The 20,412-nt window shown below is 41.1% G+C and overlaps 1 protein-coding gene across 1 annotated transcript in view; it reads left to right on the top strand.

The window, feature by feature from the left end:
• Positions 1–20,412, top strand: part of kcnq3 (potassium voltage-gated channel, KQT-like subfamily, member 3) — a gene marked incomplete at its 5' end in the record, with an annotated part of 182,856 nt that overhangs the window by 111,074 nt on the left and 51,370 nt on the right. The window contains 3 exons of the mRNA XM_084139317.1: positions 9,802–9,892; positions 10,091–10,217; positions 11,592–11,764. Of these exons, the coding sequence (XP_083995443.1) occupies positions 9,802–9,892; positions 10,091–10,217; positions 11,592–11,764 (391 nt within the window). The remainder of the gene's footprint in view (positions 1–9,801; positions 9,893–10,090; positions 10,218–11,591; positions 11,765–20,412) is intronic.

Here is a 20,412-nt window from a genome sequence, read left to right as displayed (position 1 = left end):
ACCTTTGATGTAGCCAACTCCGCCGTCATCCTCCAGAAATGTACATTCATAGTCAGTTAATCTGAGTTGATCAGTTTAGAAACTGTGTGTGTGTGTGTGTGTGTGTGTGTTTACACTATGAGTGTGAGTGCTATTATAGGTCATCAACAGCTCATCACAGTATATTACATTATAGCCACATTTCCCTAATGAATAATGATGTAATTGGCCATTTTTATTTTCTCCACATACTGAATATTTCCGAAGCTATTGCTTTTGTGTTGGAGTCCGACATTTGTAAAGATCACTATGCTTCAGCGAGGGTACTACTTTGTATTCCGTTCTCTCTTTAGCCTCTCAAGGGAATGTCACGCCAGACACCACACAAACCCAGAAGAATCCATGCAAGTCTAATACCTTGGTACCATGCCAGCACTCTGCTAGGATATTGGCTGTAGTTATACAAGCATTGTATTCGAGAGAGGGAGAGAGAGAGAGAGTGCAACATCTGATGTTCATTGATGTTCATTTGGTTAATTGGAGAGGATTCAATACCATGTAGTCTAAATTCTGACTCTTGATGTATCTAATTTATTACAGTGAGGATTGATTCGTTACAATATCTTGTACTGTAGGCTTGACCCTAATTTATGTGTTCTCTGTCACCTTCGGCCGTATGGCAAATGGCCCAAGACAATGCCTAAGGGTCAGTACGCCCTTCCCCCGTCAAGAGGCCAAAATATACAGTATCTCTCTCTCTACAGTATCCAGATGACTGACTAATGAATGTGTGATAGATACCAAACATGGATACTATAGTATTATTCTAACTGAAACTTGTTCACTGAGGATAACTCTTGATGCCATACATATGGTAACTTGTATCTGTACAGATTGAACTCTGACAACACTGTATACAAGGATCTAATTTGTCATCTCAGAAATGCTGTCTTATCTCTGTTGCACCCAGCCCACCCCCTCAGGTCATCACACATAGATGTGACCCCCTTCCTAGAGGATGTTGGCTGGTTCAATATGATATGGATATCTTAGTTGTGTTACCTTTAAATACACTTGCATTTAGAATCCATTATCAGAGCTTTCTTTACCTTTCTATTACTGTCTCTTCCACATTGCTAAACCATCTTTATGGAGTCAGATATTCATTTTAATAAACTTTGTCATAATTGCATAGTCATATTATGGGTCGTATGTGAGGTACAAATAATATACATCTCAAATATTACCCCAATACAGTACTATTTCTATGCTATTTCTGAATTTTCTTTAAAGCTAACAAATTGGGAGTACATGGGTCACGTGTGGGTGAGTTAGTGCCTTTTCGGAGAGACATTTCTGGCTTCCTCTCATCAGAAGATGACTGTGCTGCGTAGCTAACAAAAGTCTGGGTAGCCATTTGATTAGATGTTCAGGAGTCTTATGGCTTGGGGGTAGAAGCTGTTTAGAAGCCTCTTGGACCTAGACTTGGTGCTCCTGTACCGCTTGCCGTGCGGTAGCAGAGAGAACAGTCTATGACTAGGGTGGCTGGAGTCTTTGACAATTTTTAGGGCCTTCCTCTGACACTGCCTGGTATAGAGGTCCTGGATGGCAGGAAGCTTGGCCCCAATGATGTACTGGGCCGTACGCACTACCCTCTGTAGTGCCTTGCGGTCGGAGGCCAAGCAGTTGCCATACCAGGCAGTGATGCAACCAGTCAGGATGCTCTCGATGGTGCAGCTCTAGAACCTTTTTGAGGATATGAGGACCCATGCCAAATCTTTTCAGTCTCCTTAGGGGGAATAGGTTTTGTCGTGCCCTCTTCACGACCGTCTTGGTGTGCTTGGACCATGTTAATTTGTTGGTGATGTGGACACCAAGGAACTTGAAGCTCTCAACCTGCTCCACTACAGCCCCGTCGATGAGAATGGGGGCGTGCTCGGTCCTCTTCTTTTTTCTGTAGTCCACAATCATCTCCTTTGTCTTGATCACATTGAGGGAGAAGTAGTTGTCCTGGCACCACACGGCCAGGTCTCTGAACTCCTCCCTATAGGCTGTCTCATTGTTGTCCGTGATCAGGCCTACCACTATTGTGTCATCGGCAAACTTAATAATAATATGCCATTTAGCAGACGCTTTTATCCAAAGCGACTTACAGTCATGCGTGCATAATTTTCTTTCTTTTTTATGGGTGGTCCCGGGGATCGAACCCACTACCTTGGCGTTACAAGCGCCGTGCTCTACCAGCTGAGCTACAGAGGACCAAAGGTGTTGGAGTCGTGCCTGGCCATGCAGTCATGAGTGAACAGGGAGTACAGGAGGGGACTGAGCACGCACCCCTGAGGGGCCTCCGTGTTCAGGATCAGCGTGGCGAATGTGTTGTTACCTGCCCTTACCACCTGGGGGCGGCCCGTTTGGAAGTCCAGGATCCAGTTGCAGAGGGAGGTGTTTAGTCCCAGGGTTCTTAGCTTAGTGATGAGCTTTAAGGGCACTATGGTGTTGAATGCTGAGCTGTAGTCAATGAATAGCATTCTCACATAGGTGTTCCTTTTGTCCAGGTGTGAAATGGCAGTGTGGAGCGCAATAAAGATTGCATCATCTGTGGATCTGTTGGGGCGGTATGCAAATTGGATTGGGTCTAGGGTTTCTGGGATAATGGTGTTGATGTGAGCCATCACCAGCCTTTCAAAGCACTTCATGGCTACAGACATGAGTGCTACGGGTCGGTAGTCATTTAGGCAGGTTACCTTAGTGTTCTTGGGCACAGGGACTACCGTGGTCTGCTTGAAACATGTTGGTATTACAGACTCAGACAGGGAGAGGTTGAAAATGTCAGTGAAGACACTTGCCAGTTGGTCAGCGCATGCTCGGAGTACACATCCTGGTAATCCATCTGGCCCTGCGGCCTTGTGAATGTTGACCTGTTTAAAGGTCTTACTCACATCGGCTACGAAGAGCATGATCACACAGTCGTCCGGAACAGCTGATGCTCTCATGCGTGTTTCAGTGTTACTAGCCTCGAAGCGAGCATAGAAGTAATTTAGCTCGTCTGGTAGGCTCGTGTCACTGGGCAGCTCGCGGCTGAGCTTCCCTTTGTAGTCTGTAATAGTTTGCAAGCCCTGCCACATCCTACGAGTGTCGGAGTCAGGCATAGCGGGATTTCTCATAAGCCTCCGGGTTAGAGTCCCTCTCCTTGAAATTGGCAGCTCAACCCTTTAGCTCAGTGCGGATGTTGCCTGTAATCCATGGCTTCTGGTTGGGGTATGTACGTACAGTCGCTTTGGGGACGACTTCATCGATGCACTTATTGATGAAGCCAGTTACTGATGTGGTGTACTCCTCAATGCCATCGGAAGAATCCCAGAACATATTCCTCTGTGCTAGCAAAACAGTCCTGTAGCTTAGCATCTGCTTCATCTGACCACTTTTTTAATGACCGAGTCACTGGTGCTTCCTGCTTTAGTTTTTGCTTGTAGGCAGGAATCAGGAGGATAGAGTTATGGTCAGATTTGCCAAATGGAGGGTGAGGGAGAGCTTTGTATGCATCTCTGTGTGTGGAGTAAAGGTGGTCTGGAGTTTTTTTTCCCTCTGATTGCACATTTAACATGCTGATAGAAATGAGGTATAAACTAATGTAAGTTTCCCTGCATTAAAGTCCCCGGCCACTAGGAGCGCCGCCTCTGGATGAGCGTTTTCCTGTTTGCTAATGGCCGTATAAAGCTCATTGAGTGCGGTCTTAGTGCCAGCATCGGTTTCTGGTGGTAAATAGACAGCTATGAAGAATAGAGATGAAAAGTCTCTTGGTAGATAGTGTGGTCAGCAGCTTATCATGAGATATCGGGCACCAGATATCAGGCACCAGCTGTTGTTTACAAATATACATAGACCGCCATCCCTTGTCTTACCAGAGGCTGCTGTTCTATTCTGCCGAGACAGTGTTTAACCCGCCAGCTGTATGTTAATCATGTCGTCGTTCAGCCACGACTCTGTGAAACATAAGATATTACAGTTTTTAATGTCCCGTTGGTAGAATATACGTGCTTGTAGTTCGTCCACTTTATTATCAAGCGATTGTACGTTGACCAATTGTACCGATGGCAAAGGCAGATTAGCCACTTGTCACCGGCTCCTTACCAGGCACCCCGATCTCCTTCTGCGACAGCTCTGTCTCTTTCTACTGCAAATTATGGGGATGAGGGCCCTGTCGGGTGTCTGGAGCAAATCCCTCTCGTCCGACTCATTAAATAAAAATTATTCATCCAGTTCAAGGTGAGTAATCGCTGTTCTGAAGTCCATAAGTTATTTTCGGTCATAAGAGACGGTAGCAGCAACATTATGTACAAAATAAGTTACAAACACTGCGAAAAAACTAACAAAATACCACGGTTGGTTAAGAGCCCATAAAACGGCAGCAATCCCCTCCGGCGCCATGGGCATTAATATGGAGTTGGTCCCCCATTTGCTGCTATAACAGCCTCTACTTTTCTGGGGAGGCTTTCCACTAGATGTTGGAACATTGCTGCGGGGACTTGCTTCCATTCAGCCACAAGAGCATTAGTGAGGTCGGGCACTGATGTTTGGCGATTAGGCCTGGCTCGCAGTCGCCGTTCCAATTCATCCCAAAGGTGTTCGATGGGGTTGAGGTCAGGGCTCTATGCAGGCCAGTGAAGTTCTTCCACACCAATCTCGACAAACCATTTCTGTATGGACCTGGCTTTGAAAGGCAGAAATTTGACGAACTGACTTGTTGGAAAGGTGGCCTCCTATGACGATGCCACGATGAAAGTCACAGAGCTCTTCAGTAATACCATTCTACTGCCAATGTTTGTCTATGGAGATCGCATGGCTGTGTGCTCGATTGTATACACCTGTCAGCTACGGGTGTGGCTGAAATAGCCGAATGCACTAATTTGAATGGGTGTCCACATAATTTTTTTATATATAGTGTATGTCATGTCAACTCCATAGGTCGAGTTGAGATCAAGTTGAGTTGATATTATAAAAGTTAATGTTAGTTGCAATGGTACTAGACATATTTTTTTATTGAGGCAGTCAAGATTTTTAACAGTCTGTGCTTCCCAGAGACTGTTGATTTCGCTTTACTTCATCTGCTCCCTCATCCATCTCCACCTTTCCTAAATAAAATATCAATACAAAAAGATTTTGGATTTTTTTGAATGATTTTACAGTCCATCTTTTGTCAAATATCTCACACAAATGGCCTATTACTTTTACTGCTTTGCCGGAGCCATTGGGAAGAAACCGAATCCTCCCTTTGCAGCCAGTTGGCATTGCGTTTCACACTGAAATTGATTTTCTTGTTCTCTCCAGATGTATTTTCAAACAGGGTAGGCCCCTTGTAAGAATCCTATGATTGCCAATCACCTCAGAGATTGGATTGCACACCTCATTTATTTAGCTAACATGGCGGTAATGGAGCGTTACAATGGAAGCCTCCAGTGTGCAGTATGGGTCTAACTTGGCTTCCAATCAGGCAATAATCTAACAAATAGCAGAAAGTGTGAAGAACTGAGAGTTCATATTTGTGCCTTTGTGCTTCTTCCCATGCGAGTGTTACTCAGGGTTTTGTGTGAATTGGGAGTTATGTCAAAACTCGAGTTAGGATTTGTCCCAAAGTCAATACCAAGGTATTATGTAAATTTGAAAGTACAACTACATTCTTCATCCTTGACATTTGAGTCTAATCAACAGTTGAGTCCAGTGTGGCATATCATGCTATTTGCGTACATGATGTGAAAATGGCAAGGTTTAAGTGAAACCCTTTTTAAATGTTGAATTTCAATTCAATGACAAGCGCATTGAACTGAACACCTGTGAATCCTAAGTATACTGCATTTGATGAGGCTGCCATTTTCTATTGTTTTAGTGGTCAACTCTTTGATTTCACTCTATATTTATGAGGCAATCCCATTAGACATTGACACTGCTGGTTGTGCCTTATTGAACAAACTGTTGTAAGCAAAACAAATATTATACAGGGCTCAAAACTGTGACTACAACACTTGCATTTGCGACCCTTTGTCTTGGCAGTGTGACACCAATTTTTAATTGGTCGCTGGGGTGACCTTTGTAATTCAGTCATCATGCGCTGTTTGAATAAACATTTCTAAAGGCTTTCCCAAAAAACCTTCCCAATTAAATGTTGACTGCAAAGTAGGCCTACCTGGAAGAATGATATCATAATGGTTTGTGTCAATCACGGGCCATTTATTTAGCAAACTCTGTCATAACATGTTTCCTACACTGTACATTATACAGTACAAAAACATCCACTAGCCAAACACAACAGTCTCTAGCTAGGCAATCTTTTTGTATTATTATTATTCCCAGACTTCATAAGTGTTCTCCTGATGTGGTTTAAGCATTGTTGTGGGCATAGAACATCCAACTTTATACATTTTTATATAACAAAGTGTGATTTTGAGAGTGAAAACCTGAATAAACTAGGACAAATTAATCCAGGAAAATATCGGAATTTACCAAAAGATAAAACAGATTTTATAGGGACCTACAACTGTAAAGTGACTGTTCAAAATCGCTAACAATAACACCCTTTTTGAAATTGCGCATAGGATACATTTTTTCTCTCCAAACAATCAATGTAAATATGATATTGTCAAGTTGAAATGTAATTATTTGTGTATGGAGGGTAGGTCATTATAGGCTATAGGCTACTTGCTCAGCCCGCAAATTAAAGATAACATTTAAATTATGTGCACATCATCCGCTTTCCCGGGCCAGTATTCTTTTCATTCGAGCCAGTAGCTTTCAGTTGACACTGGCCTGGTGTGCAACTGGCAAATTTAACTGAATGTCAAGCCCTGCAAGGCAATGCTAATTTAAAAGATGGCTAGTCATTATTAGCCTGGTTCTGTATGGAATGCAGGTACATTATGGGACACAGGTCAGGTCATTATCGCTGCGCAGCTGCGAAAAATTGGTGCGATCAAATCAAGTTAGTCTAGAGCCCTGCTTATAGTTAAACCCCATTCATCTTTACTTGATAGATCTGTATCTACTGTATTCTATTGACCTAACATTGACATAACCAGGTCTGCAATGAATAAACAATGTCCTTTGGTTGACTTGTCCTTACAGGTTCCCGTTAGCTTGGGGGATACATAAAAGGGGAATCTGCACACTACGTGTTCTGGTATAGCATTTCTGATTCTTTTGACAAATTATTAATTTGTGGGGATGGTGCTTGAAGTGGAGATGGGGATTTTCACTGCAAAGGATTGGAAACACAGGTGGACTTTTCAGAAGGGGAGGCTGGTGATTGGTGGATGTTTTGCTGTTTCCAGCCACTTCCCCCAGTTCAGAGTTGAACACCTTCCAATCAATCAAGTAGCTGCACACAAGATTTGGTTCTGGGTGCAAAAAGTTTGCATTGTGTATGACTCAGAACACATAACCACTCAAGAGTCAATAAAGACTAGCAAATTACTCACTCTCTGTTTGGGCTGCCATTGAAATGCTGTTATGATGTTGCGCTTCAGAACTTATCAGAGGTGTCGACGCAGCCTAATGGCAACAAAAAGGCCCATGAATGATTTAGTGTCTGGAAACTGGGGGAAAGTGCTGAGCATTAGATAATTAGGCAGGAAGAAACTCTCAAAGGCATCCCTTTGTGAGGACTCCATTTTGGATCAGAGCTGTCTAAAGTGCACTGCTCAAGTGTCATAAAAGGCAAGTCAACAACATACTGAAAACTGCAAACTGAAGTTCCCACATCACAGTTAACAGCCGTTTTTGTGACTTTTGTCGATTATTACTTCTACAAAGTCTTGTGAAGGCAACATTTATTCATTAGCAGGCTCAGTGTGTACACTACTGTAAGTCGCTATCCTTGTTAACTTAGCACGTTAGCTTAGCACGTGTTTTCAAGTCCTGTTTCACAACCCTCAAAGTTAGCTTTTGTCATGCGTGCAGCCTGTTTGCCTGCGAGCAGACCACTCTCTCCTAAAAAAGTACTTTAAAGTGTGTTAAGATATTTAGTATAAATAAAACACATCTAGCTACCATACCATAAAACACAACACAGAAGCACATCAATCAGCTACGTTTATTGTTGTCAGGGAAAAAATACAGAAAATGTTAGAGGTACAGACCTGATGCGGCACTTTTTAATTGTCTGAAAAGTTATCAATTGTCGCTATTGACATGTTACTGTAGCTGCGTTCTATGTCTGTAAAGGGTTGCGGTAGATATAACTTCATTGCCCAGCCCTAGTGGTCATACATAGGTAATAGGACCATTATTCTGCATTGTAAATTGTAATTGACATATACAAAATGGCTGTTTTTAAACATTAAGCAAAATTGTCAATTTGTCACATCCCTCGTTTTAACCATTCCATCAAGTCTCAAAACCAAATTTAAGTGGATTAGGCTAAGTGGGTGAGAAAAACAACTACTTTGAAATTGAATTAAACCATGCTCTTTTCTAGTGCACAGGCATTGTGGGTTTTATGGCGTCTGCCCCATACATAGCTTAGCATATAAAGCTACACTTACACTTCCCAGCCCTGCAGCACTGAACAGTTAGCTTAGCATAAGAGACAATTTATGCATGATCCTAAAATGTGGTCGGAGGCACTGTATGGATGGTGTGAAGCAATTACGGAGCCTCCAGAGGCTAAATTGAGCTCCGAACCGCATCGCCGTGTGCCTCTCAAATGAATACTTTCCGAATGCACTGTATATATGAATAGGGTTGACTACACCTCCAGGATTATAAACCAGGACCTAGTTACCTTGGAGGTACTGGGCAGGAACTAGTTGATCAGTTGACTCAGGTGTGTTAGTGCTGTGCTAGAATGAACAAGTGCACCTCCTGTACGGGTTCCCCTGGTAATTGATAGAGAAACACTGGGGGCTACCTTAGCAACACTTCCTGACTGAAGGTAGTTAGAACTGTACACAGTGGTTGCGTCCCAAATGGCACCCTATTCGCTTTGTAGAGCCCTGGCCAAATGTAGTGCACTACATAGGAAATAGGTTGCCATTAGGGGCTCAGACACTTACCTGATTGATGGCTCTGTTTGGCACACAGCCTGTACTTTATAGACCATATCCTGTTAGCAGGCATCCGGGAGTGACAACTTCTAACCCCTCACTGAGCCATCAGTCAGCATTAGCCTAGATCCAAACTGAATTGTAGTGTTTCACTTTACAATTTCAACAAAAGAAGAGAGAAGTGAAATGGACCAATCCAGTTGGGATCCAGGCAAAGTTTCAAATCAGCATACCTACAGGCCTGAATAATTAATATCTACAAATGTGTTATAGAATTTCCAAATAAAGTGGTTTTCTAAGGAAATGTTTATAAGAGTATCCTCTCTGTGTGTATCTCAGTTGTGTATATCATTTGAAAATGTGCTCGAGTTCTCTAAAGAGGAGAGTCAGTTAATGAGATGATAAAGTCTGTTTACAATTGTTTAAAACATTTTAGATAAAATTTACATTTTGTTGTCAAATGGGGTGTGAATTTTGTTTGTTTATTTAGGGGATATGTAAAGCAGAGATCTCTTGGTATTCTTGGAGGACTATAACCCACACATTAGAAAGGATTTAAGTCCCCCTAGTGGCATGACTTTGTGATTACAATATGGCAAAAAGGTTGGATGAAATACTGTCTCAAACTGAGTTCACTGATGACAATTATTGTTAATAAAAATACAATTCCATTTACTAATGAAGCATACTTTCTTATTACAGCACATGGGCTACCTTTGGTGTCAAATGGCTGGCCATACAATCTCGTGAATCTGTTGTGAACTGTTCTAGTTTTCTCTCTTTACAGATTTTTGATTGTGCTGGGATGTTTGATATTGGCCATACTAACAACTTTCAAAGAACACGAAATGGCCTCCGGCCATTGGCTTGTTATATTGGTAAGTTTGAAGATTTTTCTTGTAAATAAATGCACAAAAGTCCAATATTGAAATACATACATCATAAATACATCACATTTTAATATTGGGTCCAATTGCAACAATAATAAATACAAATGTGCTAATGCATAATAATAGCACAATTTGATGTGAAATCTTTCCTAAATGTATTCTATTTGTCTTGTTTGACTTTCTCAGGAAACATCCACCATATTTGTCTTCGGAACAGAGTTTGGGCTGAGAATATGGTCGGCAGGCTGTTGCTCCAGATACAAAGGATGGAGGGGGCGGCTCAAATTCGCCCGCAAGCCATTATGTATTTTAGGTAGGATGGAGGAAGAACAGAATCGTTTTGGTTGTACCAGTACACAGCCATATTAAGAGCACAGCAGTCTCTTCATCCAAAGAAACATAGATTTAGCATGTGTTTCATTTGTAGTCTTTGATTATTTGCAGTGCAGATAATTATAATTACTATTTACTACTATTACTATTATTTATTATTCATTATTAGTCAGGGCCATATCTGAAAAGTTAAGTACAAAATGCATATACACTCAATCAAATTTAAAATACTGTTACAAAATCCCATAAAGGCCCCCACAGACTGTACAATTTTAGCCCTCTTATGCCACGATATTGCCATCCCAGACAACATTTCCTCGTGGGCATATTCTTAGGTCGTAAATGATTGTCGGACATCTTGGCTCGTTCAGTGTGACAGGGTCTAGGTCTGCCAAATAAGTACATGACACATCTGAAATCAGGCTACCTAATGGGATTTTGATACATGCACAAAATCGCCAATCAAAATAAATGCTCTACCACAGCGACCATGTTATTTTTGGTAAGCCTATTTGATTCTGAGTTCGACATATAAAGTTTGTATTTGAAAACTATTTCTAAGATGCATGCTTTAAGTTTTTCCGAACTCACTTCAAATACTGTAAGTATAGAGAGAGGCTTGCGCTGCTGGTGCTGGCACATACGCATATCAAATATCCCGCTGAAGTTAACGTAGCCTCTCAAGCCAACTGCAGAATGTGACGACAGAACTGAAGCAAATTGTACAATCTGGCCAGGTTGATATCAAGACTTTAATTTGGTCACACTGCACAGTGTGACATGTTATAATCGTAAAAGACTGAATCCGACGTACAGTGGACGAAACCCTTTAGCTAATTACTAAAATATACTACTAAACAGCCATGTCTTTAAATAGTAAATACAGATATTCCCTGTCAAAGGAGGACTAACCCAGAGCAACCTGTTGGCACTACATCCAGAGTTGTGTTCATTAGGCACCAAAAAGGAAATGGACTGGAACAGGGACAACCTGGCTGGGACTACCTGGACTTGTCCAATAAGAAATGCTCAAATGCAAAAGGTTTTACAACATTTTCCGCTGTTGCGTGCCCTAACGAACACGACCCATGACTTTTCAAAACACAATCGTCCTCTCACACAGCATTCTTTATATCTGGCTGATATTGTAGACTTATCAGCTAAATATACAACTATGGGCTGGTTTCCCGGACACAGATTAAGTCTAGTCCTAGACTAAAAAGCATGTTCAATAGAGATTCTACACTAGGCTTAATCTGTCTGGGAAACCGTCCCTAGGTTATACAAATTGATCATTGGTTTATGAATTTAATCTCATTTTTGATGTTTTGTCTTTTCAATTTCTATCTGGTAGACATTTTTGTGCTGATTGCCTCTGTTCCGGTGGTTGCTGTGCGTAACCAAGGCAATGTGCTTGCCACGTCCCTGCGCAGTCTTCGCTTCCTGCAGATTCTGCGCATGCTCCGCATGGACCGCCGTGGAGGCACCTGGAAACTACTGGGCTCCGCCATCTACGCACACAGTAAGGTATGGTGTCCATAAACACTTACTGCATCTACGCACACAGCAGTGTTTCCTTTAGTGTTGACCGGCAACATTTTAATTTACGGGACATTTGAGAAATTTACCGGACCCATATGCATTGGGTGCGTAACCTGATTAGGTCGTCTGCCCACGGTGCTCAGAATGACAGAAATCACATTAAGAATATGGTAATTCATATTAACAGAACATGCATGTCCAGGATGCAACAATGTGCGGTCCTTCTTTTCAAATTCTGATGTGCATTTTGAACACTTGCATCTGTCCACATTGACATTTCCTCAGCTAGCAAGACGAGTAACAAACAGCAAAATCACTAAACTATTTATATCTACTATAGTAGAAAAGTCTAGGCTGCCTATTCTATTGGTCAGCTTGTCGAGAAAGAAATGGCCTATTCCAAACAGACTCTGGCACAGTTGAGGGACGATCACACATTCATAGAACCGGTAGGCCTAGACTACATAATTTGTTTTTGTTTTAAGCATTGAGTCTGATGCAACAGATAAGAACGTTTAGCTTAAAATGTTGATAAACTATTATTTCTTCACTTAATTAGCACAGCAATGAGCACAAGGCAGTAGACTATGAGCCAATGTTCGTTCCATAATGCAATTAACGGGAAAACACTGTTGTCAAAAGCGCGCTGCAAATGCGAGTGGTTTCATGTGACAGAGATGAAAATATCCGTTAGAAATGTAGAAAGAGAGGAGATCTAATAGACTACTCTGAAGCAAGGTAAGACGTGCCTCATATGTATTAAAACGTTCCAGTTTCAAACAATTAAGTATACGTTTTCAAAATACTCCATCTACACACACATTAAAGTACAGTGTCCTTATACTCCATCTACACACACAGTAAGGTACAGTGTCCTCATACTCCATCTATATACACAGTAAGGTACACTGTCCTTATACTCCATCTATATACACAGTAAGGTACAGTGTCCTTATACTCCATCTACACACAGTAAGCTACAGTGTCCGTATACTCCATCTACATACACATTAAGGTAGAGTGTCCTTATACTCCATCTACATACACAGTAAGGTACAGTGTCCTTATACTCCATCTATATACACAGTAATGTACAGTGTCCTTATACTCCATCTATATACACAGTAAGGTACAGTGTCCTTATACTCCATCTACACACACTGTAAGGTACATTGTCCTCATACTCCATCTACACACACTGTAAGGTACAGTGTCCTTATACTCCAACTACACACAGTAAGGTACAGTGTCCTTATACTCCATCTACACACACAAAAAGGTACAGTGTCCTTATACTCCATCTACACACAGTAAGGTACATTGTCCTTATACTCCATCTACACACAGTAAGGTACAGTGTACTTATACTCCATCTACACACAGTAAGGTACAGTGTCCTCATACTCCATCTATATACACAGTAAGGTACACTGTCCTTATACTCCATCTATATACACAGTAAGGTACAGTGTCCTTATACTCCATCTACACACAGTAAGATACAGTGTCTGTATACTCCATCTACATACACATTAAGGTAGAGTGTCCTTATACTCCATCTACATACACAGTAAGGTACAGTGTCCTTATACTCCATCTATATACACAGTAAGGTACAGTGTCCTTATACTCCATCTATATACACAGTAAGGTACAGTGTCATTATACTCCATCTACAAACAATAAGGTACAGTGTCCTTATACTCCAACTACACACAGTAAGGTACAGTGTCCCTATACTCCATCTACACACACAGTAACGTACAGTGTCCTTATACTCCATCTACACACAGTAAGGTACATTGTCCTTATACTCCATCTACACACAGTAAGGTACAGTGTACTTATACTCCATCTACACACAGTAAGGTACAGTGTCCTTATACTCCATCTACACACAGTAAGGTACAGTGTACTTATACTCCATCTACACACAGTAAGGTAGAGTGTCCTTATACTCCATCTACACACAGTAAGGTACTGTGTCCTTATACTCTATCTCCACACACAGTAAGGTACAGTGTCCTTATACTCCATCTACACACAGTAAGGTACAGTGTCCTGATACTCCATCTACACACAGTAAGGTACAGTGTACTTATACTCCATCTACACACAGTAAGGTACAGTGTCATTATACTCCATCTACACACACAGTAAGGTACAGTGTCCTTATACTCCATCTACACACAGTAAGGTACAGTGTCATTATACTCCATCTACACACACTGTAAGGTACAGTGTCCTTATACTCCAACTACACACAGTAAGGTACAGTGTCCCTATACTCCATCTACACACACAGTAAGGTACAGTGTCCTTATACTCCATCTACACACAGTAAGGTACAGTGTCCTTATACTCCATCTACACACATTAATGTACAGTGTCCTTATACTCCATCTACACACAGTAAGGTACAGTGTCCTTATACTTCATCTACACACTTTAAGGTACAGTGTCCTTATACTCCATCTACATAAACAGTAAGGAACAGTGTCCTTATACTCCATCTACATACAGTAAGACACAGTGTCCTCATACTCCATATACACACACAGTAAGACACAGTGTCCTCATACTCCATCTACACACAGTAAGGGACCGTGTGCTTATACTCCATCTACACACAGTAAGGTACAGTGTCCTTATACTCCATCTACACACACAGTAAGGTACAGTGTACTTATACTCCATCTACACACAGTCAGGAACAGTGTCCTTATTATCCATCTACATACACTGTAAGGTACAGTGTCCTTATACTCCACCTACACACAGTAAGGTACAGTGTCCTTATACTCCATCTACACACAGTAAGGTACATTATCATTTTACTTCATCTACACACAGTAAGGTACAGTGTTCTTGTACTCCATCTACACACACAGTAAGGTACAGTGTCCTGATACTCCATCTACACACAGTAAGGTACAGTGTCCGTATACTCCATCTACATACACATTAAGGTAGAGTGTCCTTATACTCCATCTACATACACAGTAAGGTACAGTGTCCTTATACTCCATCTATATACACAGTAAGGTACAGTGTCCTTATACTCCATCTACACACAGTAAGGTACAGTGTCCTTATACTCCATCTACACACACAAAAAGGTACAGTGTCCTTATACTCCATCTACACACAGTAAGGTACATTGTCCTTATACTCCATCTACACACAGTAAGGTACAGTGTACTTATACTCCATCTACACACAGTAAGGTACAGTGTCCTCATACTCCATCTATATACACAGTAAGGTACACTGTCCTTATACTCCATCTATATACACAGTAAGGTACAGTGTCCTTATACTCCATCTACACACAGTAAGGTACAGTGTCCTTATACTCCATCTACACACACAAAAAGGTACAGTGTCCTTATACTCCATCTACACACAGTAAGGTACATTGTCCTTATACTCCATCTACACACAGTAAGGTACAGTGTACTTATACTCCATCTACACACAGTAAGGTACAGTGTCCTCATACTCCATCTATATACACAGTAAGGTACACTGTCCTTATACTCCATCTATATACACAGTAAGGTACAGTGTCCTTATACTCCATCTACACACAGTAAGGTACAGTGTCCTTATACTCCATCTATATACACAGTAAGGTACAGTGTCCTTATACTCCATCTATATACACAGTAAGGTACAGTGTCATTATACTCCATCTACAAACAATAAGGTACAGTGTCCTTATACTCCAACTACACACAGTAAGGTACAGTGTCCCTATACTCCATCTACACACACAGTAACGTACAGTGTCCTTATACTCCATCTACACACAGTAAGGTACATTGTCCTTATACTCCATCTACACACAGTAAGGTACAGTGTACTTATACTCCATCTACACACAGTAAGGTACAGTGTCCTTATACTCCATCTACACACAGTAAGGTACAGTGTACTTATACTCCATCTACACACAGTAAGGTAGAGTGTCCTTATACTCCATCTACACACAGTAAGGTACTGTGTCCTTATACTCTATCTCCACACACAGTAAGGTACAGTGTCCTTATACTCCATCTACACACAGTAAGGTACAGTGTCCTGATACTCCATCTACACACAGTAAGGTACAGTGTACTTATACTCCATCTACACACAGTAAGGTACAGTGTCATTATACTCCATCTACACACACAGTAAGGTACAGTGTCCTTATACTCCATCTACACACAGTAAGGTACAGTGTCATTATACTCCATCTACACACACTGTAAGGTACAGTGTCCTTATACTCCAACTACACACAGTAAGGTACAGTGTCCCTATACTCCATCTACACACACAGTAAGGTACAGTGTCCTTATACTCCATCTACACACAGTAAGGTACAGTGTCCTTATACTCCATCTACACACATTAATGTACAGTGTCCTTATACTCCATCTACACACAGTAAGGTACAGTGTCCTTATACTTCATCTACACACTTTAAGGTACAGTGTCCTTATACTCCATCTACATAAACAGTAAGGAACAGTGTCCTTATACTCCATCTACATACAGTAAGACACAGTGTCCTCATACTCCATATACACACACAGTAAGACACAGTGTCCTCATACTCCATCTACACACAGTAAGGGACCGTGTGCTTATACTCCATCTACACACAGTCAGGAACAGTGTCCTTATTATCCATCTACATACACTGTAAGGTACAGTGTCCTTATACTCCACCTACACACAGTAAGGTACAGTGTCCTTATACTCCATCTACACACAGTAAGGTACATTATCATTTTACTTCATCTACACACAGTAAGGTACAGTGTTCTTGTACTCCATCTACACACACAGTAAGGTACAGTGTCCTGATATACCATCTACACACAGTAAGGTACAGTGTCCGTATACTCCATCTACATACACATTAAGGTAGAGTGTCCTTATACTCCATCTACATACACAGTAAGGTACAGTGTCCTTATACTCCATCTATATACACAGTAAGGTACAGTGTCCTTATACTCCATCTACACACAGTAAGGTACAGTGTCCTTATACTCCATCTACACACACAAAAAGGTACAGTGTCCTTATACTCCATCTACACACAGTAAGGTACATTGTCCTTATACTCCATCTACACACAGTAAGGTACAGTGTACTTATACTCCATCTACACACAGTAAGGTACAGTGTCCTCATACTCCATCTATATACACAGTAAGGTACACTGTCCTTATACTCCATCTATATACACAGTAAGGTACAGTGTCCTTATACTCCATCTACACACAGTAAGATACAGTGTCTGTATACTCCATCTACATACACATTAAGGTACAATGTCATTATACTCCATCTACACACACTGTAAGGTACAGTGTCCTTATACTCGAACTACACACAGTAAGGTACAGTGTCCCTATACTCCATCTACACACACAGTAAGGTACAGTGTCCTTATACTCCATCTACACACAGTAAGGTACAGTGTCCTTATACTCCATCTACACACATTAATGTACAGTGTCCTTATACTCCATCTACACACAGTAAGGTACAGTGTCCTTATACTTCATCTACACACTTTAAGGTACAGTGTCCTTATACTCCATCTACATAAACAGTAAGGAACAGTGTCCTTATACTCCATCTACATACAGTAAGACACAGTGTCCTCATACTCCATATACACACACAGTAAGACACAGTGTCCTCATACTCCATCTACACACAGTAAGGGACCGTGTGCTTATACTCCATCTACACACAGTAAGGTACAGTGTCCTTATACTCCATCTACACACACAGTAAGGTACAGTGTACTTATACTCCATCTACACACAGTCAGGAACAGTGTCCTTATTATCCATCTACATACACTGTAAGGTACAGTGTCCTTATACTCCACCTACACACAGTAAGGTACAGTGTCCTTATACTCCATCTACACACAGTAAGGTACATTATCATTTTACTTCATCTACACACAGTAAGGTACAGTGTTCTTGTACTCCATCTACACACACAGTAAGGTACAGTGTCCTGATACTCCATCTACACACAGTAAGGTACAGTGTCCGTATACTCCATCTACATACACATTAAGGTAGAGTGTCCTTATACTCCATCTACATACACAGTAAGGTACAGTGTCCTTATACTCCATCTATATACACAGTAAGGTACAGTGTCCTTATACTCCATCTACACACAGTGTAAGGTACATTGTCCTCATACTCCATCTACACACACTGTAAGGTACAGTGTCCTTATACTCCAACTACACACAGTAAGGTACAGTGTCCTTATACTCCATCTACACACACAAAAAGGTACAGTGTCCTTATACTCCATCTACACACAGTAAGGTACAGTGTACTTATACTCCATCTACACACAGTAAGGTACAGTGTCCTCATACTCCATCTATATACACAGTAAGGTACACTGTCCTTATACTCCATCTATATACACAGTAAGGTACAGTGTCCTTATACTCCATCTACACACAGTAAGATACAGTGTCTGTATACTCCATCTACATACACATTAAGGTAGAGTGTCCTTATACTCCATCTACATACACAGTAAGGTACAGTGTCCTTATACTCCATCTATATACACAGTAAGGTACAGTGTCCTTATACTCCATCTATATACACAGTAAGGTACAGTGTCATTATACTCCATCTACAAACAATAAGGTACAGTGTCCTTATACTCCAACTACACACAGTAAGGTACAGTGTCCCTATACTCCATCTACACACACAGTAAGGTACAGTGTCCTTATACTCCATCTACACACAGTAAGGTACATTGTCCTTATACTCCATCTACACACAGTAAGGTACAGTGTACTTATACTCCATCTACACACAGTAAGGTACAGTGTCCTTATACTCCATCTACACACAGTAAGGTACAGTGTACTTATACTCCATCTACACACAGTAAGGTAGAGTGTCCTTATACTCCATCTACACACAGTAAGGTACTGTGTCCTTATACTCTATCTCCACACACAGTAAGGTACAGTGTCCTTATACTCCATCTACACACAGTAAGGTACAGTGTCCTGATACTCCATCTACACACAGTAAGGTACAGTGTACTTATACTCCATCTACACACAGTAAGGTACAGTGTCATTATACTCCATCTACACACACAGTAAGGTACAGTGTCCTTATACTCCATCTACACACAGTAAGGTACAGTGTCATTATACTCCATCTACACACACTGTAAGGTACAGTGTCCTTATACTCCAACTACACACAGTAAGGTACAGTGTCCCTATACTCCATCTACACACACAGTAAGGTACAGTGTCCTTATACTCCATCTACACACAGTAAGGTACAGTGTCCTTATACTCCATCTACACACATTAATGTACAGTGTCCTTATACTCCATCTACACACAGTAAGGTACAGTGTCCTTATACTTCATCTACACACTTTAAGGTACAGTGTCCTTATACTCCATCTACATAAACAGTAAGGAACAGTGTCCTTATACTCCATCTACATACAGTAAGACACAGTGTCCTCATACTCCATATACACACACAGTAAGACACAGTGTCCTCATACTCCATCTACACACAGTAAGGGACCGTGTGCTTATACTCCATCTACACACAGTAAGGTACAGTGTCCTTATACTCCATCTACACACACAGTAAGGTACAGTGTACTTATACTCCATCTACACACAGTCAGGAACAGTGTCCGTATACTCCATCTACATACCCATTAAGGTAGAGTGTCCTTATACTCCATCTACATACACAGTAAGGTACAGTGTCCTTATACTCCATCTATATACACAGTAAGGTACAGTGTCCTTATACTCCATCTACACACAGTAAGGTACAGTGTCCTTATACTCCATCTACACACACTGTAAGGTACATTGTCCTCATACTCCATCTACACACACTGTAAGGTACAGTGTCCTTATACTCCAACTACACACAGTAAGGTACAGTGTCCTTATACTCCATCTACACACACAAAAAGGTACAGTGTCCTTATACTCCATCTACACACAGTAAGGTACAGTATACTTATACTCCATCTACACACAGTAAGGTACAGTGTCCTCATACTCCATCTATATACACAGTAAGGTACACTGTCCTTATACTCCATCTATATACACAGTAAGGTACAGTGTCCTTATACTCCATCTACACACAGTAAGATACAGTGTCTGTATACTCCATCTACATACACATTAAGGTAGAGTGTCCTTATACTCCATCTACATACACAGTAAGGTACAGTGTCCTTATACTCCATCTATATACACAGTAAGGTACAGTGTCCTTATACTCCATCTATATACACAGTAAGGTACAGTGTCGTTATACTCCATCTACAAACAATAAGGTACAGTGGCCTTATACTCCAACTACACACAGTAAGGTACAGTGTCCCTATACTCCATCTACACACACAGTAAGGTACAGTGTCCTTATACTCAATCTACACACACAGAAAGGTACAGTGTCCTTATACTCCATCTACACACAGTAAGGTACAGTGTACTTATACTCCATCTACACACAGTAAGGTACAGTGTCCTTATACTCCATCTACACACAGTAAGGTACAGTGTACTTATACTCCAT

The sequence above is a fragment of the Coregonus lavaretus genome, assembly GCF_964263955.1.
Source record: "Coregonus lavaretus genome assembly, chromosome: 23".
NCBI classification, from domain to species: Eukaryota; Metazoa; Chordata; class Actinopteri; order Salmoniformes; family Salmonidae; genus Coregonus; species Coregonus lavaretus.
The sequence above is the reverse complement of the archived record's forward strand: the minus strand, read 5'-3'. Positions and strand labels throughout refer to the sequence as shown.